The sequence below is a fragment of the Amblyraja radiata genome, chromosome 38 (assembly GCF_010909765.2).
Source record: "Amblyraja radiata isolate CabotCenter1 chromosome 38, sAmbRad1.1.pri, whole genome shotgun sequence".
Taxonomy (NCBI): domain Eukaryota; kingdom Metazoa; phylum Chordata; class Chondrichthyes; order Rajiformes; family Rajidae; genus Amblyraja; species Amblyraja radiata.
This window is the reverse complement of record NC_045993.1, coordinates 5,197,033-5,223,335: the sequence shown is the minus strand read 5'-3', so window position 1 is coordinate 5,223,335 and position 26,303 is coordinate 5,197,033. Positions and strand designations below refer to the sequence as shown.

General features: G+C 45.1%; 1 protein-coding gene and 2 long non-coding RNA genes across 5 annotated transcripts in view; 2 read left to right on the top strand and 1 right to left on the bottom strand.

Moving 5' to 3' along the window:
• The window catches only part of LOC116967032 (tetraspanin-4-like), a 34,189-nt gene extending 21,245 nt beyond the window's left edge, over positions 1-12,944 (top strand). Inside the window, exons 1-8 of one of the 2 annotated variants that reach the window (XM_033013474.1) lie at positions 2,156-2,175; positions 2,532-2,609; positions 4,731-4,922; positions 5,960-6,034; positions 7,713-7,814; positions 7,913-8,041; positions 8,188-8,271; positions 10,525-12,944. In XM_033013474.1, coding sequence (XP_032869365.1) covers positions 2,547-2,609; positions 4,731-4,922; positions 5,960-6,034; positions 7,713-7,814; positions 7,913-8,041; positions 8,188-8,271; positions 10,525-10,593 — 714 coding nt within the window. In that variant the 5' untranslated portion in view covers positions 2,156-2,175; positions 2,532-2,546 and the 3' untranslated portion in view covers positions 10,594-12,944. Of the gene's footprint in view, positions 1-2,155; positions 2,176-2,531; positions 2,610-4,730; positions 4,923-5,959; positions 6,035-7,712; positions 7,815-7,912; positions 8,042-8,187; positions 8,272-10,524 lie in introns of those variants that run through there. The other variant, XM_033013473.1, reaches the window with a different exon arrangement.
• The window catches only part of LOC116967034, a 23,242-nt gene extending 3,241 nt beyond the window's left edge, over positions 1-20,001 (top strand). Inside the window, exon 3 of the long non-coding RNA XR_004410123.1 lies at positions 19,217-20,001. This is a non-coding gene — a long non-coding RNA (uncharacterized LOC116967034). The remainder of the gene's footprint in view (positions 1-19,216) is intronic.
• Positions 15,116-26,303, bottom strand: LOC116967033. 2 transcript variants are annotated; one of them, XR_004410122.1, is made up of 3 exons: positions 26,199-26,303; positions 19,996-20,126; positions 15,116-15,778 (listed from the first exon to the last, which is right to left on the bottom strand). It is a non-coding gene; the product is annotated as an uncharacterized LOC116967033 (long non-coding RNA). The 2 variants fall into 2 exon arrangements; XR_004410121.1 differs by lacking the exon at positions 26,199-26,303 and adding an exon at positions 25,904-26,187.

Genomic DNA, 26,303 nt, shown 5'->3' with positions numbered 1-26,303 from the left:
GCCGACCAAAAATGTCTCATCCAAGCTAGTCTCATTTACTCTCGTTTGGCCCATATCCCTCTGTCATTCAGTCACAGCTACTACCTCTGGCAGCTCATTCCATGCACCCACCACCCTGCATGCAAACGTCATCCTTCAGGTTCCTATTAAATCTTCCCCTCTCTCCTTAAACCTCCAGATCTTGATTCCCCTTCATTGCGATAAAAACCCTGTGCGTTCACCCCACCTATTCCCCTCATGGTTTTGAAAACATCTCTATAAGATCACCCCTCAGCCTCCTGCGCTCCAAGGAATAAAATGATATTGGAAGATCGTATCTCTGGGTCACGTTGATCTCTGTTCTGTCATACTCCAGGACTTGATTGGCAATCTGCTTTCAGTTTGTGATAGAGGGCAAAGGGTCTGGGGTTAACTGAGGATACCTTGGACAGTGTGTGCTCTGCTCCTTACAGTTTTGTGGCAGGAGGCAGCGCTCGCATGTGGGAACCAGTCAGAGTCAATGCAGAAAATGGAACAGCACAGCACAGGAACAGGCCCTTCGGCCCACAATGTCCGTGCCATTCATGATGCCAAGTTGAATGAATGAATAAGTTTACTGGCCAAGTACATACACATACAAGGAATTTGCCTTGGTGCTCCGCTCGCAAGTAACAACACGACATACAGTCAACAGTTTATTAAGATTAAAACATTAAGAATAAAATATTATAGTTTAAACATGTGAATGAAATAAAATACCAGGGCAAAAGGCGGCAACAGACTTTTGGTTATTGAGTAGAGCTACAACTCGTGGAAAAAAGCTGTTAAACCAATCTCCTCTGCCTGCACGTGCTAATAGGTTATTTTTATAGACTTGTTAGTGTCCTCAGTTCCAAGGATCCAGCCTCCAGTCCCGTCCCAACCCAACCTCTCTCCATTGCTCTCTCCATCTCTCTCTTTCTCTCTCTCTTTCTTTCTCTCTTTCTCGCGCTCTCTTTCTCTCTTTCTCTCGCTCTCTTTCTCTCCCTTTATCTCTTTATCTCTTTCTCTTTCTCTTTCTCTCTCTCTCTTTCTCTTTCTCTCTTTCGCTCTCTTTCTCTCTCTCATTTCTCTCTTTCTCTCTCTTCTTCTTCTTTGTCCTAAGGTCCCATCATCAGCTGGTGTGAGTTTTTCTGTGAAAGCTTTGAGCTGTTTCACTATGTTAAAATGCTTTGCACTTCAATGCATGGTAATGGCAAGCTACCAGTACTAACTAACGGAATTGTATTCTGGCAAGAGTGAGGCAAGCTTATTATAAAATGGGGGGAAAGCAAAACAAATTGCTTGTGCAACATCATTTTCATGTTAGGGAACGATGATGAAGGCTAAGATAGATTGAATGTTTGACCGTTCTTTGAGCGTGACCTTGTGACTGTATTGTGTGCCCCTGTGATTAATCTACGTGCCTTGTTGTTTAGCTTGTAGTTCTTAATGGAATTCCAGCAAATTCCAGCACATTCCAGAGGAAATGGGTAACAGACCTCATGTGACGATTCAGAGTTTTACTTCATACACAAATATGGTAAAAGGCCACAGAATGAGTGCACTTTGTGAAAGGGCCCTGGGGGGCAAAGACTAAAGCTCGTTTGCATTCTGTGTGTATCCACTGATGAATTTGTAGACTTTCTCTCCCCGTGCCTCTCTTCCCCCACTCACTTCATCATCCTTTAGATTCTGTCTCCGCAATCCCGTACACCAGATCTCCATCATCCATCACTCTATCAACTCTGCTCCCTCTCTCCATTTCTGTGTGAAGTCCCTCTCTCTCCCCATCACCCCTCGACAGTTTGATGAGTCCTGCTCCCTTCGTGAATTCTCGGAGTCTTCTCATCACCTAGAGTCCCGCGATCCTTCGACCCGAGTTCTCTCCTCTCTTCGCCCGGAGTTGGAGAGAGAGAGAGAGCATGGAAACAGGCCCTGCGGCCCACCAAGTCCATGCCGACCATCGATCACCAGTTCACACTAGTTCTATGTTATTCCACTTTCTCATCCACTCCCTACACTCGAGGGGCAATTTATGGAAACTAATTAACCTACAAACCCAAACTTCACACAGACAGCACCAGAGATCAGGATCAAAGCGTGAGACAACACTTCTCTGGTCTCTGGCACTGTGAGGCAACTGTGCTGCCCACAGTGAGTTTGTGACTGACTTCGGTGAGTTTTCCTGTCTTCAGATGTTTCCTTGGTCCTCCTTTCTTCACCCAGACTTCTGTGAGTTCTCCTGTCTTTGATCTTAGTTCCATTTATCCTCCTCTTTGACCGGTTCTGTCAGTCCCCCCGGCTTTTAGAGTTCTGTGAGTCTCTTTCTCACTGTTTTTTCCCCCTTTGTTGTTTCATCTGCTCATTGACTTCCAGCATGAGATCCTTCTTCAGACTAAAAGTACTTCTTTAGATTCTCAAAGTGATGTGAAAATTACATATGCCCTGAACTCTGTTGTGCAAAATATGGCTGGTGAGGGGAAACACAGTGAAGGTGTATTATTTCATTGTATTTTTACTCTTCTCGTCAGGTTGAAGAGCTCATCATGGGACAACATTGCCTGCAGTGTATGAAGTACCTACTGTTCATCTTCAACCTTATCTTCTGGGTAAGCGATGGTTATTTTCCAGTGAATTCTGTGTTTGTCCGTGTGTGGACATTGTGCCTCTGCAGGACATCTGAACTCCCTCTAAACTCCTGCCATCGGGAAGAAGGTACAGGAGCCTGAAAGCTGTAATGTCCAGGTTCAGGAACAGCTTCTTCCCGACAGCCATCAGGCTATTAAACACGACAACCTCCAAATAACCTCTGAGCCTTGTAGACTTGAGGGCAGTGGTTTTGTCTTTTTGCACTAATATTGTTTGTTTGTTATTTTTAATGTGTATTCGTTTGTGTGTGTGTGTATATATATTAAAAAGTTCAGTATATATACACTGAACTTTATATATACATATATATAAAAAGTTCAGTATATATATATATTTTTTCTCATTTATTATATTGTTTACAGAGTACTATGCTTACATATTCTGTTGAAGTGCTGCAAGTAAGAATTTCATTGTTCTGTGTGGAATATATGACAATAAAACACTCTTGACTCTCGAACTGCCAAGACTTTGGGGAGCTTTATGGGCCTGTCCCACTTACGCGACTTTTCCGGTGACTGCCGGCACCCGTCATAGGTCGTTGCAGGTCGCCGAAAATGTTCAACATGTTGAAAATCCAGCGGCGACCAGAAAGACGCTCCAACTCTTTGGGCGACTAAGGGGACTACTCACGACCATACCTGGCGGCACCCTGGTGACATGTCGCGGGGTACATGAAGCCTGTATGGCCGTGAATAGTCGCCCAAAGAGTCGTACCTTGTTCTGTTCGCCGTTTGATCAATGGTGGGTGGGCGGCGTGACTCACGTCTCAGCGGCCTCTGCAGTCCGTCTGTCTTTTTATTATTTTTTGTCTCGTTTGAATGTAGTTTTTATTTATTTTTTAACTGGGTATGTGTGTGGGGGGCGGGGGGTGGGGGGGGAAACTTTTAAAATCTTTTCCCTGTAAGGAGAACCCGACCTTTTCCCTGTCGGGTCTCCGTTGTCGTTGGGGCCGAGCACCGTGGAGCGGCCTCCAACCGGAACGACCTGGGGCTCCAGTCGCGGAGCCTGCGGACCTACTCACCATCGTGGAGCTGGCCGAGTCCGGAGCGGGAGGAGCTGTGGTGGCGCGCGGCTGCGACCCGACCCCCGGAGATTCGGAGGCTCCAACCGCAGGTCTGGTAGACAGTAACACTGGGAGCCCGCGGGTCCCTTCTGGGAGACCGCTTTTCGGGGCTTCCGCAACGGCGACTTCTCCCGCCCGAGTTGCGGGGTTGAAGAGTACCTGGAGCGGGGCCTTACATCATCGCCCGGCACGGCTTTAAATGGCCACGGGACACTGACCATCGCCCGCCGGGGGCTTTGACTCTGACATCGGGAGGAGAATGGGGAGTGCAGGGGAGAGATAAGACTTTGCCTTCCATCACAGCGAGGAGGAGATGCGCTGTGATGGATGTTTGTGTAAATTGTGTTGTGTCTTGGTTCTTTTCCTTGTGTGTATGACTGCAGAAACCAAATTTCGTTTGAACCTCAATGAGGTTCAAATGACAACAAATAAAATTGTATTGTATTGTATTGTATTGTATCTTTCCCTCTCAACCCCATTCTTCTGCCTTCTCCCCATAACCCGTGACACCCCTACTAATCAAGAAGGCAGCTAGAAATACAAATGTTTAAGAAGGAACTGCAGATGCTGTAAAATCGAAGGTAGACAAAAATGCTGGAGAAACTCAGCGGGTGAGGCAGCATCTATGGTGCGAAGGAAATAGGCAACGTTTCGGGCCGAAACCCTTCTTCAGATACAAATACAAATAGTCAGGTGGCCTTTAATGCAAGACAATTTGAGCAAAGATATATATAATTATATGCAGGGTGGATTATGCATGCTGGTTTTGCTCAGATCCTGAATCGTTTTAAAACCTCATTTTAATCACACCTGTGTTTACAACCTTGTCTTCACCTGCCTGGATCCGAGGGATGCGGGTCGATAGTGTGGTGAAGAAGGCTTTTGGAACAAGGGCCTTCATTGATCAGCTGTGTCTCAGCGTAAAATTGTCTTTGCTGACTTATTCATGAAGCGCTTACGATGAATTTGCCACGTTTCAGGTGCTACATAAACACACTTTTGTTGTCTTTTGATACAGCTGAGCGGATGTGGGATTCTGGGAGTCGGCGTGTGGCTGGTGGTTACGCAGGGCAACTTTGTGACTCTCTCCTCATCCTTCCCATCTCTCACCGTTGCCAATTTCTTCATTGCCGCGGGATCCGTCATCATGATCGTGGGATTTCTTGGTTGCATCGGGGCTGTGATTGAAAACCGTTGTCTCCTGCTCAGTGTAAGTACACGGTTACATTCGGCTTCAGGCTGCTGCAGGTTTAGGTGTAATATTGTCACATCTACCGAGGTTCAGTGAAATGGGAGTTTCACTGGACTTTCTACTCGACACTTTAATCTATCGCAGTCGCTGCCTCAAAAAGGCTGGCAGCGTCATCAAGGACCCACACCATCCTGGCCACACACTCATCTCCCCGCTTCAGGTAGAAGGTACAGGAGCCTGAAGACTGCAACGTCCAGGTTCAGAAATAGCTACTTCCCCACAGCCATCAGGCTATTAAACTCAACTGAAACAAATCTCTGAACACTAATAGCCCATTATCTGTTTATTTGCACTTTATCTGCTTATTTATTAATGTGTGTATATATTTATATAATGGTATATGGACACACTGATATGTTCTGTATTCATGCCGACTATATTCTGTTGTGCTGAAGCAAAGCAAGAATTTCATTGTTCTATCTGGGACACATGACAATAAACTCACTTGACTTGACTTGACTTGACTAATTCTATGTTTCATGTTTCTTGCTGTGTTTTAGACTGTTGGCAGACTAATTTCCCTCCTGGGATAAATAAAATTCCTATTGTATCATATCGCAAAGCTTTATTTTGCATGCTTTCCAATTAAATCAGCTAATACTAAACATAATTGCAACCAAGTCAAACTCAAGTACAATAGGCAGAGCAAAAGGGAGACACAGAGTGCAGAATATAGTTCTCAGCATTCCAGCACAACAGTTCCACATACAAATTCCAATGTGGACTTCGGGGTCTAGATGAATCGGACAGTACCCTTGGTTTAGGAAGGAGCCATTCTGAAGTCTGATAACAGAGTTATCAGCCCATTAATTCATTAATTCATTTTTGGGGAGGAAATATGCATTCCCTGCCAACATATGACTGCAGACCCACAGAAATGTGTTTGAGTCTTGCAGTGGGCCAGCGAGCTCCCTGCTCAAGGGCAGTGAGGGGTGGGCAAAAGCCCAGACTCACTTTCCCAGTCTGATCTCTAAAAACTTTTCTCTTTCCTCTAGTTTTTTGTGGTTCTCCTGATCATCTTCCTCCTTGAAATGATTGTCGGAATCTTGTTCCTCTGCTGCCAGGATGAAGTAAGTGTCGATTTCAGGAATTTTGTCCATTTCAATGGTTCGGCCAAAAAAACACCAAAGGGGCTGTCCCACTGTACGAGGTAATTCAAGAGCTCTCCCGAGTTTAAAAAAAATCAAACTCGCGGTAAGTAGGTAGAATGTACGTAGCGGCTACGTCGGAGCTCGTGGATATCTCGTAGCGGCTCGTAATGCTAACGGCAGGTACTCGGGAAATGCGGAAACTCGTGAAGTTTTTTCAGCACTGTGAAAAATCTCCACGAGAGCCCCGAGTACCTACGAATGGCTATTACCGTAATTCTCCGAGTTTGAATCAGGGGAAACTCGGGAGAACTCTTGAATTAGCTCGTACAGTGGGACAGGCCCTTAACATCAACCTCCTCGCGGTTCGCCAACCCAAGTACTAATATTACAAGGAGACACAGATCAACAAACTCATCGTGAGGGCTGGCTCTGTCCTCGGGGTGGAGTTAGCTTCATGGGAGGTGGTCTTGGAGGGGAGGAGGATGCCCAAACTGCAGAGCATCTTGGACAATACAGCTCACCCCCTCCATGATACCCTGGTCAACCTGAGGAGCACCTTCAGCAACAGACTGGTTCCACCAAAATACAGCACAGAACGCCACAGGAGATCCTTCTTCCCTGTGGATATCAAACTGTACAACTCCTCCCCCTTCTGTCATGGGGAGACTGAGGCTGACTCCCCTCCCCCCCCCCCCCCCCCCCATCATTGCGCATCCCCCAAGCCTTTCCACTCGTCACTTTCTCGTGCATTCCATGCATTTTGTGTTTTTTATGAATGTTGGCAGATCAATTTCCCTCCTGAGATAAATAAAGTTGTATTTGTATCGTACAAGATACTACAGATGCTGAAATCTTGAGTAAAAAGACGAGGTACTAGAGGAACTCAGCGGGTCAGGCAGTATTCATGGAAGGAATGAACATGTGATGCTTCGGGACAGGAACCTTCTTCAAACTAAAGAAGAGTCCTGACTTGAAACATCACCTGTCCATTTCCTCCATAGAGGCTGTCTGGCCTGCTGAGTTCCCTCCTTCACTCTGTGTTTTACTAATATAACATGCAGTGCAAACCTCAGACCATTGATTTAATTAATTGACACCACTCCTCGGCATGGTCACCGATTGATCAGCTGTGCTCTGTTAGAGGTTTTGATTAATCAACTAGGATCTGTTATTGGAGCCAACTGGTTTGCTAAGGTCTATTTATTGGCTCCAAACATTTGGTATCTGCGATTAATTCTGATTAATCGACTCACACTGTGCGATATCAAGCCCAGTCAACGTCTGTCTCTGTGGTAGTCAAGTGGAGAATTGTATCGAATCCTATTGCCATGGAGCAAATGACTCCAGACCGATTCATTATAATAGGGTGGCACAGTTGGTAGAGTTGCTACCTCACAGTGCCAGAGACCCGGGTTCAGATGCTGTCTGTGTGGAGTTTGCACGTCCTCCTTGTGACTGCACGCGTTTCCTCCAACCAAGTGCTCTGGTTTCTACCCTCCTCCATGTCAAGGACGTGTTTGAAGGTTAATTGGCCGCTGTAAGTTGCCCCAATGTGGAGGGAGCGGATGGGGAAGTGAGAGATCCTGTGGAACTCCTGTGAATGGGTCGGCGTGGACGCGGTGGGCTGAATCTCTAAACTAAACTGATGTCATCCTAGATCAACCAGTACGCAAAGAAAGAGCTGAAGAGAGGTCTTCAGTTCTACAACACATCCGGGAACAATGATCTAACCAATGGCTGGGACATCGTGCAGACAGACGTAAGTTAGTTGCTGGACATCCCCATCGATTCTCGCTGGTTAGGGATTTGATCAGAAGTGACACTAACCCTGTGCGTGCATCTCCTCTCCCTGCGCAGTTCCGGTGTTGCGGTGTCGTCAGCTATGAAGACTGGTTTTCTGTCCTGAATGGAAATAAGGTGCCTGCGTCCTGCTGCTTCAAGTTGGTCAGCGACTGCTCCAGCACATCTGATACCTGGTGGAAAGACGTAAGTCAAAAGTTAATACATCTGGCTGCAAAATAGATGTCTTGACCACATCTGTCCCTATCATTTATTTCCTCTTCCCCTTCATAGACTGCTCCTTTAGGACTATGTTCACTCATGGGTTTAACTTGCTTTTCTGCTGCCCACAGCCATGCTACGACAAGGTTATCAAGTGGCTGAAGGAAAACATTGTGGCTATCTGCATCTTTGGACTTTGCATCCCAGTGCTACAGGTAAAGCACATAATATTTTATTTTTTATTTATTTTTTAAAAAAATAAAAAAAATTATTAGAAGCAATTGTACAAGAATAAAATATTCGGCATATAAAATTATACAATTATTGTACAGCTTCAATTTTAACCTTTTAATGTGAAAATAAGGGAAAAGAAAAGAGAAATAACAAAAACGAGAAAAAGTGATGGGTGAAAAGACAGAACCCCTAGACTACCAAAGTAGTGTGGCCAAAAAGTGAATAAAGATGTTAGAGAGGAGAGGGAAAAAAAGAGAGGAAAAAAAAAAGAAAAAAGTGGAGATATTTATTTTGTTCCTATACACACAAAATAAACTAAATTAAATTAAGGGAAGGTATCCCACGCCAGGGGGCCACATGAGTGGCACAGGTGGGGGACATTTTTTGTGGAACTTGAAATGTCAGATGGAAATTTTCGCACTGTGTACACATTGTATATATTTATTACTTGGACAGGGGCCACAGAGTGGCACTGGTGGGGGACTGTTTGGTGAAATTTGACAAATGTAAAAAATTTGTATAGTCTCCGAAAATGTCGGATGAATTTTGTTTGAATGGTTCAGGAATTGTATATATTTACCAATTGAATTACCATAGAAATTAGGTGCAGGAGTAGGCCATTCTGCCCTTCGAGCCTGCACCGCCATTCAATATGATCATGGCTGATCATCCAACTCAGTATCCCATCCCTGCCTTCTCTCCATACCCTCTGATCCCCTTAGCCACAAGGGCCACATCTAACTCCCTCTTAAATATAGCCAATGAACTGGCCTCGACTACCCTCTGTGGCAGGGAGTTCCAGAGATTCACCACTCTCTGTGTGAAAAAAGTTCTTCTCATCTCGGTTTTAAAGGATTTCCCCCTTATCCTTAAGCTGTGACCCCTTGTCCTGGACTTCCCCAACATCGGGAGCAATCTTCCTGCATCTAGCCTGTCCAACCCCTTAAGAATTTTGTAAGTTTCTATAAGATCCCCTCTCAATCTCCTAAATTCTAGAGAGTATAAACAAAGTCTATCCAGTCTTTCTTCATAAGACAGTCCTGACATCCCAGGAATCAGTCTGGTGAACCTTCTCTGCACTCCCTCTATGGCAATAATGTCCTTCCTCAGATTTGGAGACCAAAACTGTACGCAATACTCCAGGTGTGGTCTCACCAAGACCCTGTACAACTGCAGTAGAACCTCCCTGCTCCTATACTCAAATCCTTTTGCTATGAAAGCTAACATACCTCTCGTCCCCCTCCCCCCCCCACCTCACCCAACCCATAGTTGGATTTAAATCCAAAGTTGTGTTGCACCATACTATCCTTGCAAGAATTCGGTAAAGGGGGTACAGGACATAATAGAACGATCAATGAACTTTGCCTCAACAGCTCACACCACTGTTTTCCAATCTCCGTGCACAGATAGTGAGCTTGGGACATGATGTTAGAACAGGCTGAGTGAGTGACTGGAGTGCTTTTGTGTATGATGAACGTTACAAGAGTGGAGGGAGTGACTGTATGGGCTGCTGGATGGGTACCAATGCCATTCAGTTAGGTAGCTTTGTCCTGGATGGTATGGAGTTTCTTATGGTTATTGGAGCTACCTTCTTCACCAACCTCCTTAGAAGTCCCACCATCAATCAATCCATTCTGCCCTATTCCTGGATTGTTGTAAAAAAAACAAATCTGATTCACCAGTGTTCCTTAAGAAACAATGTGTAATACTTACCCGATCTAGGCTCTATGCTTAGTTTAGTTTAGAGATACAGCTCGGTAACAGGCCCTTCGGCCCACCGGGTCCGCGCCGACCAGCCAACCCCACACATTGACACTATCCTACACACACTAGGAACAAAATAAACCCACCCTTTGCCTCAGTGCTTTTGATTTTAGACTTTTGGACTTTAAGAGATTTTAAGAGATGCAGCACAGAAACAGGCCCACCGAGTCCGCCCCGACCAGCAATCACCCCGTACACTGACACTATCCTAACACACGAGGGACAATTTACAATTTTTACCGAAGCCAATGAACCTACAGGCCTCTATGTCTTTGGAGTTTTGGAGGAAATCGGAGCGCAAGGAGAAATCCCACGCGGTCACAGGGAAAACTCCAGACAGGATTTGCCTCCCCTGCTTTCCCATGCAAGCCTCTAAGACACGGTATTGGTGAGAGGTCAGATTTGGACTACTGGTAGAGTGCCAGTTACTTCTGGTCTAATTAATGAATGTGTTTTGTTTTCCTCTGTAGATAATGGGCCTTGTCTTCTCCCTGGTGATGTACTGCCAGCTCGCCAAAGCAGAGAAGCACTACAGCTGAAAACCAGTTTCCTTTTTATTTTACTATTTTACATCTTCCTGGATGCTTGCCTCTGTGAATTCCAGGATTCCATTTCTTCACCATTAGTGTCTGGCACCTAGGCCATCTACAAGTAGGCAACATAATGGGTTCCCTCCACGGGGACATGACTCATTCTGTGGTACTTTCTACACAGGATTTTTTCCCCCACCTTAGACATCATGGACTTGGCCTGTGCTCCGCTTGGCAGTGATTGCAAGATAGAGTCACCAAAATGTGCCAGGGGCAAGAGATTAATGCTCATGCAACTGCTTTCCAGTGACATCATATTCAAGTACAACTGCGCTTTGAAAGCAGAACCTTATTTAATCCCACACACTCCAGTTTGGAGTCTGTAGTAATATGCTTTCGGAGCCAGGTATACATCTGCTTCTTACTCATAGTCATGGAGCTGTACAGCATGTAAACAGGCCATTTGGCCACCTTGTCAATGCCAACCAATTTGTTATATTTGTGCTAGTCCCACTTGCCTGCATTTGGCCCATAGCCCACTCAACCCTCCCTGTCCATTTTACTGTCCAAATGTCTTTTAAACCTTGTAATTGTACCCGCCTATAGCTTCCACTGGCAGCTCATTCCAGATATAGACGACTCTCTGAGAGGAAAAAGTTGTCCCTGAGTATTCTCTTCAATATTTTTCCTCTTACCTTAAGGCAATTCCCTCTAGTTTTAGAATCCCACACCCTGGGAAAAAGAGTCACTTTATTCATACCCCCCTCCATGATCTTGTATATCTCAATAAGGTCACCCCACAGCCTCCTATGCCCTAAAGAACAAAACCCAAACCTATCCAACCTCTGCCTATAAGCCAAAGCTTCTAGCTCTTCTGATTATGCATTGCCAAACTCCCAACGGGCAGACAGGGAGTGTCAGTCAGAGTTTATGACTTCTGCCCTTCTTGCGTATGGCGTGCACAGTCTAAAGTTGTAGGACAGCTTGTTCTATTTGATCTTCTTTGATTGTGCACACCAGGTTGATTGCATTTGTCGAAACAGGACGGACCACGTGAAGGTTGCAATCTCCCACCCCACTTCTGCCCTGATCCTGGTAATGTGTAGGTTTAAACCAAAGATAGGCACAAAATTAAGCTGGAGTAACTCAGCAGGACAGGCAACAACTCTGGAGAGAAGGAATGGGTGACGTTTCGGGTCGAGACCCGTCTTCAGACTGGTAATTGTACTTTCTGGAAGCCATCGTTAATTGGGCACATTCCTGGAAGTCCAATCACATAACCTCCTCGCTTCAACTGCCCACCTCTTAGTTGTGCCTTTGGTCACCTGGCACATCAATCCTCATAGATAGACACAAAATGCTGGTGTAACTTCTTCAGACTCTGAAGGAGAAGGGTCTTGACCAGAAATGCCACCCATTCCTTCTCTGCGGAGATGCTGCCTGTCCTGCTGAGTTATTCCAACATTTTGTGTCTATCTAAGGTACTGTAGTAGAGTGAGTTACCAGGCTGGGTGACGTTTCGGGTCAAGTCCCTTCTTCAATCTTCAGAGATGCTGCCTGTCCTGCTGAGTTACTCCAGCATATTGTGTCTATCTTTGGCATATGACGAGCATCTGCAGTTCCTTCCTACGCATCAATCCTCATGAAGCCATGCCTACTCAAAGCCTGTTGAAATGTAAATTCTCCCATTGGATAATTCTTGACTCTCAGTCAGAAACACCATGATGCCCTTCATGTCCAATATTTTACACGACTGAGATGATAAACCACTGATCAAGTTACAACAGAAGGCCATTTGGACCATCGTTCCTTTGCCAACCTTTGTTTTAAAAAAACTCTTCAATGTATTCCACTTCCTTGCCTTTTAACATAGCCCTATAAACAGCAACTCTTTCCTTGTCGAATAATTTCCTTCTGCAAACCACGACTGCATCTGCTGCAACCAGACTACCAGTCACCACATTGAAGATTGTTCCAACAGGCTGCATAAAAAATGGATTCTTCTCCCATCTCCCTTCTGGCATATTTGCCAATTATCTTACATTCACATCACCCCGTTGTCGACCCTCCAGTCACTGGAGACGGTTTCTTCTTATTTACTGCATCAAAAACTCTCATGAGGACATAAATTCTCAGATTTTTTTTTTTTTTTTTTGCTAATGATAAGAAGAGCTCTTGGGGACAGAGGAAATGGCATGTCTTTCGAGACAGTCTCTGGCATCCGAATTCCATGCACCCTGGAGAGATTTCAAGTTGGTACCTGTATTGATGCCGTCTTTCAGTGAGTCGCTAAGTGAATGGCTTGTAACATGTAAACATTTTGTATTAAAGTCTCTTGAACAACAATCCTGAGGATGAAACACTTGTACCTGGTCTTCACTAGTAGATGGAGACACAAGAGATTGCAGATTGTGGAATCAGAGCAAAAAATCGCTCTGCTGGAGGACACAAAGTGCTGGAGTACTACTCAGCGGGTTAGGCAGCCTCTCTGGGGAACATGGATAGGTGAGGTTTCGGGTTGGGACCCTTTTTCAGACTGAAGGATTTTGACCTGCAACGTTACCTATCCATGTTCTCCAGAGATGCTGCCTGACACGCTGAGTGAATCCAGCACATTGTAAATCCAGCACATTATGTAAATCAGCACCGCAGTTTCTACACAGACTGCAGGAGGAGCTCCGCGGCTTCCGTGGATGGAAATGGACAGTCTACGTTTCGGGTCAAGATTCTGCATCATGTTTCATCCGAGCCCAGTCCAGATGAAGGGTCCTGACCCAAAACGTCCATGGCTTGTCCGTTTCCCTCCACTGATGCTGCCTGACCCATTGACATCCTCCAGCAGAGAGACACAAGAATCTGCAGACGCAGCATAAAACAAAGCGCTGGGGGAATTTAGCGAGACAGGAGGTAACGGTGGAGGGAAGGGGCAGACAACATTTCAGCTCTGAACCCTCTTTCACTCTGGGGAAGAGTCCTGACCTGAAACGTCTTCTGTCCATTCCCTTCACCGATGCTGCTTGACCCACTGAGTTCCTCCAGCAGCTTGTTTTATTGCTTCACTTGTAATTCATTCCCTGCTTCAATGTCTATAAGCAAATTAAGTCTTCACAAACTAATTAACAGTAGTGCAACCGATGGTGGCATTGTTGCAATGTTCAGCCCTTCTCTCACTGCAATTACAATCAAGAATCCTCCCAGTTCAACTTGATGATAATAATTTGTTTTCAATTATCCACCTCTGTATAATCTCAGTCAAGTAACGGGATGAGTTCCTCTATCTGATGGGTGTAGCAGTCCACATCGCACATAAACTAGTCCAAACAAGGAGCTGCAGATGCTGGTTAACCAAGAAAAGACACAAAATTCTGGAGTAAATGTGGACACAGGGAGAACATCAAGTCAAGTCAACTTTATTCGTCACATACACATACGAGATGTGCAGTGAAATGAAAAGTGACAATGCTCGCGAATTGTGCAAAAAACAAACAAACAAATTACAAACTTAATGGAATAGAATCACATATTCACATATTACATATTTGTGGGAGGGAAGAAAAAGGAAAAAAACAGCAATTTAAAAAAGACACTCACAACAGTAGAGTGGCACAGTAAAGTTAGTCCCTGGTGAGATAGGAGTTTATAGTCCTAATGGCCTCTAGGAAGAAACTCCTTCTCATCCTCTCCGTTCTCACAGCATGGTAGCAGCTGGAACGGTTGCTGGGATGGAAGGGGTCTCCCATGATCTTGTTGGCCCTGGATCTGCACCTTCTGATGTATAGTTCCTGCAGGGGGGCAAGTGTAGTTCCCAGAGTGCGTTCGGCTGAACGCACTACTCTCTGCAGAGCCTTCTTATCCTGGGCAGAGCAGTTCCCATACAAACTTCACACAGATAACACCCAAGGCTTGGGTTTCTGATAATAATAATAATAATAAATTTTATTTATGGGCGCCTTTCAAGAGTCTCAAGGACACCTTACAAACATTGAGCATGTAGAGGAAAAACATGTAAGGGGAATGAAATGAATAGTAGAGACATGACTAGTACACAAAGTAAAGACAGAATTCAATACAAAACACAGTATGAGGCAATTAATGCACAGATGAAAAGGGACGGGGACGTGGGGCTAAGGATAGGCAGAGGTGAAGAGATGGGTCTTGAGGCGGGACTGGAAGATGGTGAGGGACACGGAATTGCGGATCAGTTGGGGGAGGGAGTTCCAGAGCCTGGGAGCTGCCCTGGAGAAGGCTCTGTCCCCAAAACTGCGGAGGTTGGACTTGTGGATGGAGAGGAGACCGGCTGATGTGGATCTGAGGGACCGTGAGGGTTGGTAGGGGGAGAGAAGGTCAGTGAGATATGGGGGGGCCAGATGGTGGAGGGCTTTGTAGGTGAGGACCAGGATTTTGTAGGTGATCCGGTGGGAGATGGGAAACCAGTGAAGTTTTTTGAGGACTGGAGTGATGTGATGCCAGGATTTGGTGTGGGTGATGAGTCGGGCGGCTGCGTTCTGGACCAGTTGGAGTCGGTTGATGCTGTGAGGCAGCAGCTCCAGCAGCTGACAGGCACCATGGTGGAGCTAGAAGGGGGAGCGTAACAAATCCAGGTAACATGGGGACTGGGGATAGGAAAAGAAGAACAAAGAGAGAGATGAAACTTAGGTGGATCTGTTGGAATGAGAAAAGAACACAGGGATTGTGAGTTACGTAAAATTAGAAAATTCAATGTTGGAGGCTACCCAAGTGGAATATGCAGTGTTTTCTTCTACTTTTTGTTTGGCCTTACCGTGACAGCAGAAAATGCTGAGGATGGACAGGTCAGCGTGGGAGCAGGGAGGAGTGTTGAAATGTTATTCCCACAATGAGAAGCTGAATCTAGCAATTGCGCACGGAACGCAGGTGTCCCACACAAAACGGTCACCTCGTCTACACTTGGTCTCGCCGAACTAGAGGAGGCCACATCGAGAGCAACAAATCCAATGATGAGGTTGGAAGAAATATACATCGATCATGAAACATGTTGGAATGTGTAGGAAGAAACTGCAGATGCTGGTTTAAACCAAAGATAGACGCAAAATGCAGGAGTAACTCAGCAGGCCAGGCAGCATCTCTGGAGAGAAGGAATGGGTGACGTTTTGGGTCTTCAGACCTTCAGAGGTTTTTCTGAACTTCTTCAGATGTTGGAATGTCGCATTCAATACTAGAAGAGATGAAATGGAAATAGTTTTGCACTTGCAATGAAGTTCCCTTTATAGAAGAGAGAAACAATTAATTCCAGGGTCACAGATTACTTTGAAGAGAATTACTATTCTTTCCCGTGTCGGGAGTTCCCCACCCTGACACTGGACCAATAACACCCCTGTCAATAAATGGATTGCAGGAAGCATCTTGCAGCAGTTACTTCCTGGAGTGGGGTTGGGTGTGTTTGGGAAATGTATGAACAGTCACAAGTCCGCTCCCTCCAAACATCACAAGCTAAATCAGTATCTTTGTCTCGCTGAGCTTACAATACAGAGATCCATTACACACCATAACAGATTTTATTAACTTTTAACTGTTTGCTCACTGTGTCTCTCCTCTTTTAAGTGTCAGCCTGGCTAAATGCAGTAAGGTACTGCAGAAGTGTAGGAAGGAATTGCCGATGCTGTTTTGCACCGAAAATAGGCACAAAATGCTGGAGTAACTCAGCGGGACAGACAGCATCTCTGAAGAGAAGGAATAGGTGACGTTTCGGGTCGAGACCCTTCTTCAGACACTGAAGAAGAAGAAGGGTCTTGACCTGAAATGTTACCCATTCCTTCTCTACAGAGATGCTGTCTGTCCCGCTCTTTATCTAAAGTACTGTAGTAGAGTGGGTTACCAGGCTAATATTCAGGAAATGCAGACTAATGATCTGAAAATGTGCATTCAAACCCTAACTTTGTAGCCGTGGCATTTAAATATAGTTTAATTTTTTTTAAAGTTTAATTTAAATTAATTTAACATCAAATTGTTTTAAAAGTACATATGGTTCATCAGAAAGTAGACAAAAATGCTAGAGAAACTCATCGGGTGAGGCAGCATCTATGGAGCGAAGGAATAGGTGACGTTTCGGGTCGAAACGTCACCTATTCCTTCGCTCCATAGATGCTGCCTCACCCGCTGAGTTTCTCCAGCATTTTTGTCTACTTTCGATTTTTCCAGCATCTGCAGTTCTTTCTTAAACATATGGTTCATCAGATACATTTTAGGTAGGAAAATCCCATCCACAGTAATGTAATTAAGTTCAATTCCAGTCAGGAATAGGCTTTAAATTCTGGTCTTGATAATGTCCACATCCTGCCAATTAATACAATGACTACAGGTCAGATTTAGGAACACACCATCCAGATTGACATCACCAGAGCTGCACTGCGAGGTGTTGAGTTCTGGGTAAGACGTAAGAAGATTGCTTTCTTCCCGAGCTGGTCAGAAAGGACACGTGGGATGTGGAAGGAACCAGACGGATGCTGAGTTCTATATAAAGCAAAGGTTAAGAGTTGCTGGTCACGTGCAGATTATGAGTTAAGATGTGCCAAGCAGTCGAGAACAAGCTGCGTGGGTTGCATTATGATTTGGAACTGCTACTTGTAATGTACATTTAATGATGAACGTCACAGGGCTTTTAGTTTAGTTTGGAGATAAGCGTGGAACAGGCCCTTCGGCCCACCGAGTCCACGTCAACCAGTAATCCCTGCGCACTAACGCTACCCTACACACACACTAGGGACAATTTACATTATGCCGAGCCAATTAACCTACAAACCTGTACGTCTCTGCAGTGACCTCAATGGGGAAATTATTAAATAAAATTTGGGAGAGATAAAAAGCTTAGTCCAGGAGGTAGGTTTAAAGGTAAAACAGAGTATTGGAGGAACTCAAAAGATCAGGTAGCATCTGTGGTGGGAATGGACAGACCACGTTTCGCTTGGGCAGCTTACAACCCAGTTGTATGAACGTTGACCTCTAATTTCATGTAACACCTGCGTTCCCTCTCTCTCTCTCTCTGCCCCTCCTCCCCCCCTAGTCGTCCTGCCAGTTCTACTGTCCACATCCACGCATCCCTTCGTTATCACCTCTTCCACAGCCAACACTGGGCAATTGTGGACTCCACCTTTTGTTGGTCATCGGTGCCAGTTCTGATTTGTTCTGAGCCTTTTCATACCTTTAGTTTCCCTCCACTTTGACTCTCAGTTTGAGGAATGGTCTTGACCCAAGTAAGTCTCAAGATGGTGCCAGACACGCTAGCTTTCCCCAACACATGTTGTTTTGATTAAGATTCCTGGTGTTTCCAGGTTTAAAGGTAAGTTGTTTTTTTGCAAAGGAAAAAGAGGCAAAGAGGTTTAGGTAGAGAACGTCAGAGCTTAGGATCTTGGCAGATGAAGGCATGCCTACAAATGGTGAAGCCATTTAAATCAGGAACGCAAGAGTCAGCAGCTGAAGGAATAGAGATCCCTGAAGACTGTGGGCTAGAGGAGGCAGGGAGGCCACTGAAGGATTTGTTAAAAACAGGATAGAAATTTTAAAGGTTTAGCTGAACCGGGAGCTGCTGAGTGTGACTGAGCACAGTTTGCAGTGGGTGAAGTTGATGGGGATTTCACAGTGGGTGGTTAATGAAAATAGTCAGAGGCTTTATAAAAGTGCCAACTACAGTGGTCACTCTATTTTGTCTGGGTTAGATTGCCCAATTACTAATTGAAAAATACAAATGGTAGGTGGAAGGTTTATTCACTTAAATGTTCTTAAAAGAGTGTGAGTCACACACTGACTTTTTGCTGCATGGTGTCCTCTGGTGGTTGGTCATTGCAATAACAATGTTGATCATGAAATCTTTCAGTGAAGAGATGAAACTGGATCCATGTTGGAAATCCAAACCAGATACCACCATGCAATTGTGACCAGGATGGCTGACAAATAAGTCATTGTTAACATTCTGTGGGAATATTCCTCTCCCTCAGAAAATTAGGCCTCAGGATTGCAGATATATTCTATATTAACATGGACTGAGAATTGATAAAATGTACCAAAAACCGAGAATGAATGAATAAGTTTATTGGCCAAGTATTCACATACAAGGAATTTGCCTTGGTGCTCCGCCCGCAAGTGACAACATGACATATAGTGACAGTTAGGAATGACACATAAAACACGAATACAAACATTTCCCAGTCATTCAGCATTTTTTAAAAGCATGTTTTTCTATTTTTGGCTGAAAACGTTGGTGACTTTATATTTTCCAGCAGTATATGCTTTGAAGAAGGATCCTGTCCTGAAAAGTCACCAATCCATGTTCTCCAGAGATGTTGCCTGACCCGCTGAATTGGTCCAGTACTTTGTGTCTTTTTTTGTAAATCAGCATCTGCAGTTCCCTGTCCTACTACATAAGCCTCAATTTGTCTATATTTAATTTGCAGCTTCTTTGTATCCACTCTCCCACTTAGTTTAGTTTAGACACACACATGGAAACAGGCCCTTCGGCCCACCGAGTCTATGCTGACCATAGATCACCCGTTCACACTAGTTCTATGTTATCCAATTCCCTACAAACTATGGGGTCATTTGCAGCAGGCAATTAACCTGCACGTCATTAGGACGTGGGAAGAAACCGGAGCAGCTGGAGGTCATGCAGGGAGAACGTGCAAACTCTATACAGACAGCACCCGAGGTCAGGATCGAACCTGGGTCTCTGGTGCTTTGAGGCAAGAGCTCTACCAGCTGTTCCACTGGCTTGAATTGTCAGCGAGTTTGAATATTTTGCACATGGTCCTCTCATTGATAAACATGCAACATGACACAAGCCTGATCACTGATCCTAGTGGCACTCCACTAGTTACAGCTTGCCAACCTATGAATGGCCCATTTAATCCTCAACTCTGTTCTAGTCATTAATTAAACCTCAGTCCATACTCATATATAAACACCAGTCATATGACTACAAATTTCTGTATTACAATTTCTTGTATTAATTAATTTGTTTTTGAAGATCCAAACACACTGCTTCCATTAGTTCCCCTAATTAACTTTGCTCGTTAAATTCTCGAAAAAACAGCTGAATGAAAACATGATTTCCATTTTATAAATCCATGTTAGCTCTTGTGAATTGTATTATCAATTTTCCAACCATGTTACTAATGAAATCTTCGATCATCTTCCCACTGCAGATGTTTTCCTAACCAGCCTGTGGCACCCGATATCCTTGCAGCTCTTTGTGTGAATGTCATAGGTATCACTGACAGTACAGCACTCTTTAAATGCATAATTACAATGTCAATCTAGATTATGGGCACATGTCTCTGGATTCCAGAACCTACATTTACAATCTTCCTATTCAGTGTTGTAAGTGCTGTAAAGATTCGGTATGCTGACTTTGGATTATGTGTTAAACAAAATCTTGCCCACCTTCTCATTTAGTGCTTCTTCTTCTTATCGAGTCCACTTGTGACAGAGTCTGCAGGTCCATAATTGGCCACATCAGTCACAATCTCACAGAAGTGCAGTAGAAGCAGGTCATCCTTGATCCTGAGGGACACCTAAGAAGAAAATGAAAATTTAGCAGGTTAAAACATCTGTCCAATACAGTTTCTCATATCAAGCCAGAGGATCAGTTGTTTTAATAACAGCACAAATGCTTTTCCATACAGTTCACAAATTTAAGAACACAAATTTTGAAATAAACTATAGAAATAAACGATTCTATTCCTTGAGCCTGTAGCACCATTCAATTAGATCATGGCAGAATTATATTTTAGTTCTGCTGCTCCTCTTGGTCCTTATGTCTCCTACCTAAATGATATCAATTATAGTCATACAAGAGTCATACAACAGTGGAACAGCCCAACTTGCCGATACTATCCAAAATGCCCCATCTACGTTGGTCACACTTGCCCGTGTTTGGCCCATATCCTTCTAAACCACCGGCACAGTGGCGCAGCGGTACAGTTGATGCCTTAAAGCGCTTGCAGCGGTGGAGACCCAGGTTCGATCCCGACTATGAGTGCTGTCTGTACGGAGTTTGTACATTCTCCCCATGACTGCGGGGGTTTTCTCTGAGATCTTCGATCTCCTCCCACATTCCACAGATGTACAGATTTGTAGGTCATTGGCTTGGAATAAGTGTAAATTGTCCCTTGTGTGTGTAGGATGGTTAATGTGCGGAGATCTCTGGTTGGTGCGGACTCAGTGGGTCGAAGGACCTGTTTCCACGCTGTATATCTAAACTAAACTAAACTATCTTAGCCACGTATCTGTCTAAAAGTATGTTAAATGTTGCTATAGTACCTGCCTCAACTACCTCCTCTAGGAGCTTGTTACATATATCCACCACCCTATATGCGAATGTTGATACCTGTAAGAAATGGAAGTGGAGAAGACAGCTCAGCCATTTATGAAGAAGATGGCTGCGCTATCTCCATGTCCTTTCAATCTCTGAATAAACAGGAACCCACGATCAATCCTGACCTTGGATTCTCCCTGTATCGACTTTGTTTATTATCTCGAAGATAGACACAAAAAGCTTGAATAACTCAGCGGGCCAGGCAGCATCTCTGGAGAGAAGGAACGGGTGACGTTTCAGGTCCAGACCTTCTTCAGACTGGATAGAAATAAGGGAAACGAGAGATATAGACGGTGATATAAAGAACAAGAATGAAATATATGCAAAAAAGTAATGATGATAAAGGAAACGGCCATTGTTAGCTGCTTGTAGGGTGAAAATGAGAAGCTAGTGTGACTTGGGTGGGGGAGGAATAGAGAGAGAGGGAATGCCGGGGCTACCTGAAGTTAGAGAAATCAATATTCATACCACTGGCCTGTAAGCTGCCCAAGACAAATATGAGATGCTGTTCCTCCAATTTCCGATTAGCCTCACTCTGACAACGGAGGAGACCTAGGAGAGAAAGGTTTGTGTAGGAATGGGAAGAACAATTAAAGTGTCCAGCAACCGGGAGATCAGGTAGGTTCAGGCGGGCTGGGCAAAGGTGTTCCGTGAAACGATCGATCAGTCCGCGTTTGGTCTCGCCGATGTAGAAGAGTCCATATCTTGAACAACGTATAGTAGATGAGGTTGGAGGAGTTGCAAGTGAAACTCTGCCTAACCTGAAAGGACTGTCGGGGTCCCTGGACAGAGTCGAGGGAGGAGGTATAGCCACAGGTGTTGCATCTTATTTGGTTACAGGAGAAAGTACCTGGGGAGGTGGTTGTTTGGGTGGGAAGGGATGAGTTAACCAGGGAGTTGCAGAGGGAACAGTCTCTGTGGAAGGCAGAAAGGAGTGGAGATGGGAAAATGTGGCCAGTGATGGGATCCCGTTGGAGGTGGTGGAAATTTCGGAGGATTATGTGTTGTTTGCGACGGCTGATGGGGTGGAAGGTAAGTACAGTACTAGGGGGACTCTGTCTCTGTTGCGACTAGGAGGGGGAGCAAGGGTACTGAGAAGACATGAGTGAGGGCCTCATCTATGATGGGAGAGGGGAACCCCCGTTCCCTAAAGCATGAGGACATCTAGGATGTCCTAGTATGGAACACCTCATCTTCGGTGCAGCGTAGATGGAGGAATAGGAATAGTGAGTAGGGGATAGAGTCTTTACAAGAAACAGGGTGGGAAGAAGTTGAAATAGTTGTGGGAGTCAGTGGGTTTGTAATAGACGTCAGTCAATAGTCTATTTCCTGTGATGGGGACTGTGAGATCAAGAAAGGGGAGGGAGGTGTCGGAGATGGTCCAAGTCAATTTGAGTGCAGGATGAAAATTGGTGGTGAAGTTGATGAAGTCCATGAAAACTGCATGGGTGCAGGAGGTAGCACCGATGCAGTCAACAATGTAACGGAGATAGAGTTCGGGGATAGGGCCAGTGTATGCCTGGGACAGGGATTGTTCAATATATTATCTCCATGAGTGCACAGTAGGATGGAGACTGAGAAAAAAATTCCATAGAAAAAAATTCTCAATGAAAGAAATACAAATGAATTGAAACTGGCCAAATTTTAAGTAAACCATAACTATTAATAGTTAAACCCAATTTCAAACAAGGCAATTTTTTAACTTCCAGAGGGCAGATAACAGAAGAATAAAATAATCGCAAATTTCAAGCAAATCCTAAGGGTACATACTGTACATTTTTGATGAGGTAAACATACATAAATGCATTCAATTGCCAGGTCGACCAGTACTGGTAGTCTATAAATATAGGGTGATCAATAATGAAACCTATAAGGAGTTCAAGAGAAATGGCTTCGTCCAGCCAGTATGCATGTGTAAAGCACTCCCACGGGAGTATTGAAGTGAATGGCATTGATATATTTAAAGATTTGAGGATAAAAAATGATGCATAAATGAAATAACTGGGCTCACATCGGGCATTAGGCCAAATGGATGGTTTCAACATTGTGAATTCAGTCCAATTGGGCTCATGTTCAGGCCAATTCATTACCTCATTTGCACTGGCAAGGGTTAAGGTTGGTCTACTGATTAACTGAGAATAATAGTGATCACTACAACAACTGCAAACCTCCTGAGTTGAAAGAAAGTCCCAATGTCAGTGAGACGCCAGCATGGTTGACGGATCAGTGGGCGGCACAGTGGCGGTAGAGTTGCTGCCTTACAGCGCCAGAGAACCGGGTTCGATGCTGACCACTCGTGCTGTCTTGTACGTTCTCTCTGTGACCGGATGGGGTTTTTCTCGGTGGTCCAGTTTCCTCCCACACTCCAAAAGACGAACAGGTTTGTATGTTAATTGGCTTTGTTAAAATTATCCCTAGTGTGTAGGATAGTGCAAGTGTGTGAGGATCGGTGGTGGGCGAGGACTTGGTGGGCTGAAATGCCTGTTTCCGCGCTGTATCTCAAAACTAAACTAAAGATCTGTGTAGGAAGGAACTGTTTTACCACCATAGCCAGGGACTTCAACAAAGCCAACCTGAAAAATTCACTCCCAAACTACCACCAACATGTCTCCTGCAGCACCAGAGAATTAATCGCCCTTGACCACTGCTATACGATCATCAAGGATGCCTATTGCTCGATCAAAAAGGCCAAAAGGGACTTTCGCTCAAAGCTGGAGGACGAGGCAGATGTTCGGCAACTTTGGCAGGGCTTGAATACCATCACCTCCTACAAGAGGAAATCAGGAGGCAGCTCAAGCGACAGCGAAGCATCACTCTCTGACGAGCTCAATGCGTTTGACGCATGCTTTGAAATGGAGGCCACTGATGTGCCTTTCCGAGCCCCCATACGCCCTGATGGTATTACAGTCACAGTCCCAGAGGTCAACGTCAGAAGATCCTTCAGTGGGGTGAACCCTAAGAAAGCGCCTGGACCTGATGGTATACCTGGTCGAGTTCTCAAAACCTGTGCAGACCAACTGGCTGGAGTTTTTGCCAACATTTTCAACCTCTCACTACTCGGGTCTGAGGTCCCACCTGCTTTAAGAGGGCATCAATAATTCAAGAAGAATAACGTGACTTGCCTTAACGACTATTGACCAGGGAAGTGGCACTAACGTCCGTGGTGATGAAGTGCTTTGAGAGGAGGGTTATGGTGCATATCAACTATCTCAACAAGAACCTCGACCCACTACAGTTCGCCTACCATCACAACAGGTCAATGGAGGATGTGATCCAACTGGTTCTCCACTCCTCACTGGACCACTTGGACAATAAAAACACTTGTTTATAGACTACAGCTCGACGTTCATACCATTCTCTCCCTCTACATCGGGGACTTTGGGTGGAGGGTACTGCACCGTGGAGTCCTTTGCAACCTGTTTCTCTCGCGGTTCACAGACTCGCCAGCCGTCTGCAACTTTTACGGGCTGGAAGAGTCTGTGTACCATGTGTATATGGAGTGTGTGAAGTTGCAGCCCCTGTTCCATTATCTAAAGGGGCTGCTCTTTGCCTTCTGGCTGAACTTCTCATCCACCATCCTCATCTTTGGACACCCTGTGCGTAGGGGAGAGGGTAGGGCCGAGGATGTCCAGGTTGGGTTGCTCTTGGGCCTGGCCAAGCTGGCCACCCGCGAGTCACGGCGCCAGGCGAAAGAGGGCTCTGCCCGAGTCGGCTGCCTGCCCCTTTTCTGGAGTTACGTCCGTGCCCGGGTGGTGTGAGAGAGGGACTGTCCACGGGCACCCTGGGGGATTTTCGGGACTGCTGGGCAACGCGGGGGGTTGAATACATCCTCGACAAGGAGTGTAAGATAGTTGTATAATAGTTTATCGATTGTCGAAAACGAATGGTGTGTTAGCATTCATAGCAAAAGGATTTGAGTATAAGAGCAGGGAGGTTCTACTGCAGTTGTACAGGGTCTTGGTGAGACCACACCTGGAGTATTGCGTACAGTTTTGGCCTCCTAATCTGAGGAAAGACATTCTTGCCATAGAGGGAGTACAGAGAAGGTTCACCAGACTGATTCCTGGGATGGCAGGACTTTCATATGAAGAAAGACTGGATAGACTCGGCTTGTACACGCTAGAATTTAGAAGATTGAGGGGGGATCTTATAGAAACTTACAAAATTCTTAAGGGGTTGGACAGGCTAGATGCAGGAAGATTATTCCCGATGTTGGGGAAGTCAAGAACATGGGGTCACAGTTTCAGGATAAGAGGGAAGTCTTTTAGGACCGAGATGAGAAAATCATTTTTTACACAGAGAGTGGTGAATCTGTGGAATTCTCTGCCACAGAAGGTAGTTGAGGCCAGTTCATTGGTATATTTAAGAGGGAGTTAGATGTGGCCCTTGTGGCTAAAGGGATCAGGGGGTATGGAGAGAAGGCAGGTATGGGATACTGAGTTGGATGATCAGCCATGATCATATTGAATGGCGGTGCAGGCTCGAAGTGCCGAATGGCCTACTCCTGCACCTATTTTCTATGTTTCTATGTCGTATATTGTGGTGGTGGGTTCTGTTTTGTTTTTTTACTGTACTGTATATGCACACTGAACTTTTTTTCCCTTCTCGTTTGTTATATTGTTTACAGTGTACTTTGTTTACATATTCCGTTGTGCTGCAGCAAGTAAGAATTTCATTGTTGTATCTGGGACATAAGACTCTTGAGCTTCTTCTTCTTATCGAGTCCACACACAAGATTAGAACCAAAGATACTAGATGAGCCGCTCCTGTATAATCTTTGATTAGAACACACTTCTCGGCATCTGCACACAATGTTGTCTGTCTTGCTCTTCTTGTACGTGGTGGTGGAAAGATTGGTGGAAACAGTGCCGTGACGTGAATGCTCTTTCCTTGACCTCACTCTTGAGCTAACAATGATCCATTCTACATTTCCTTGATCACTGTCTGCTTTGATCTGTCCTTTTCACACCTTACCCATCCACATATCTCTCTGTCTCCCTCTCCTCTGACTGTCAGCCTGAAGAAGAGTCTCGACCCGAAACGTCACCCATTCCTGCTCTCCAAAGATGCTGCCTGCCCCGCTGAGTTACTCCAGCATTTTGTGTGCAAAGATCTCCAGAGCAATCAGCAAACAAGATTGTTATTGACAGGACTCCCAGCCACTCATCGCTTGACAAAACCGTTACTTCCGTTGCGATGTCATTCACCATCCAGTCAAATCGATCGTAATCAGTTATAACAGTGCATGATAAATATAATTCGCCATTACTTCTGGAAAAAGAATCCGAAAGGGTGGTGAACTTTGGGCGAAGATCGGCTAATTCGCCCGCTGACAGGACTCAGCGTCCGCTCTTCCCGCCTCCGCGCCGAACGG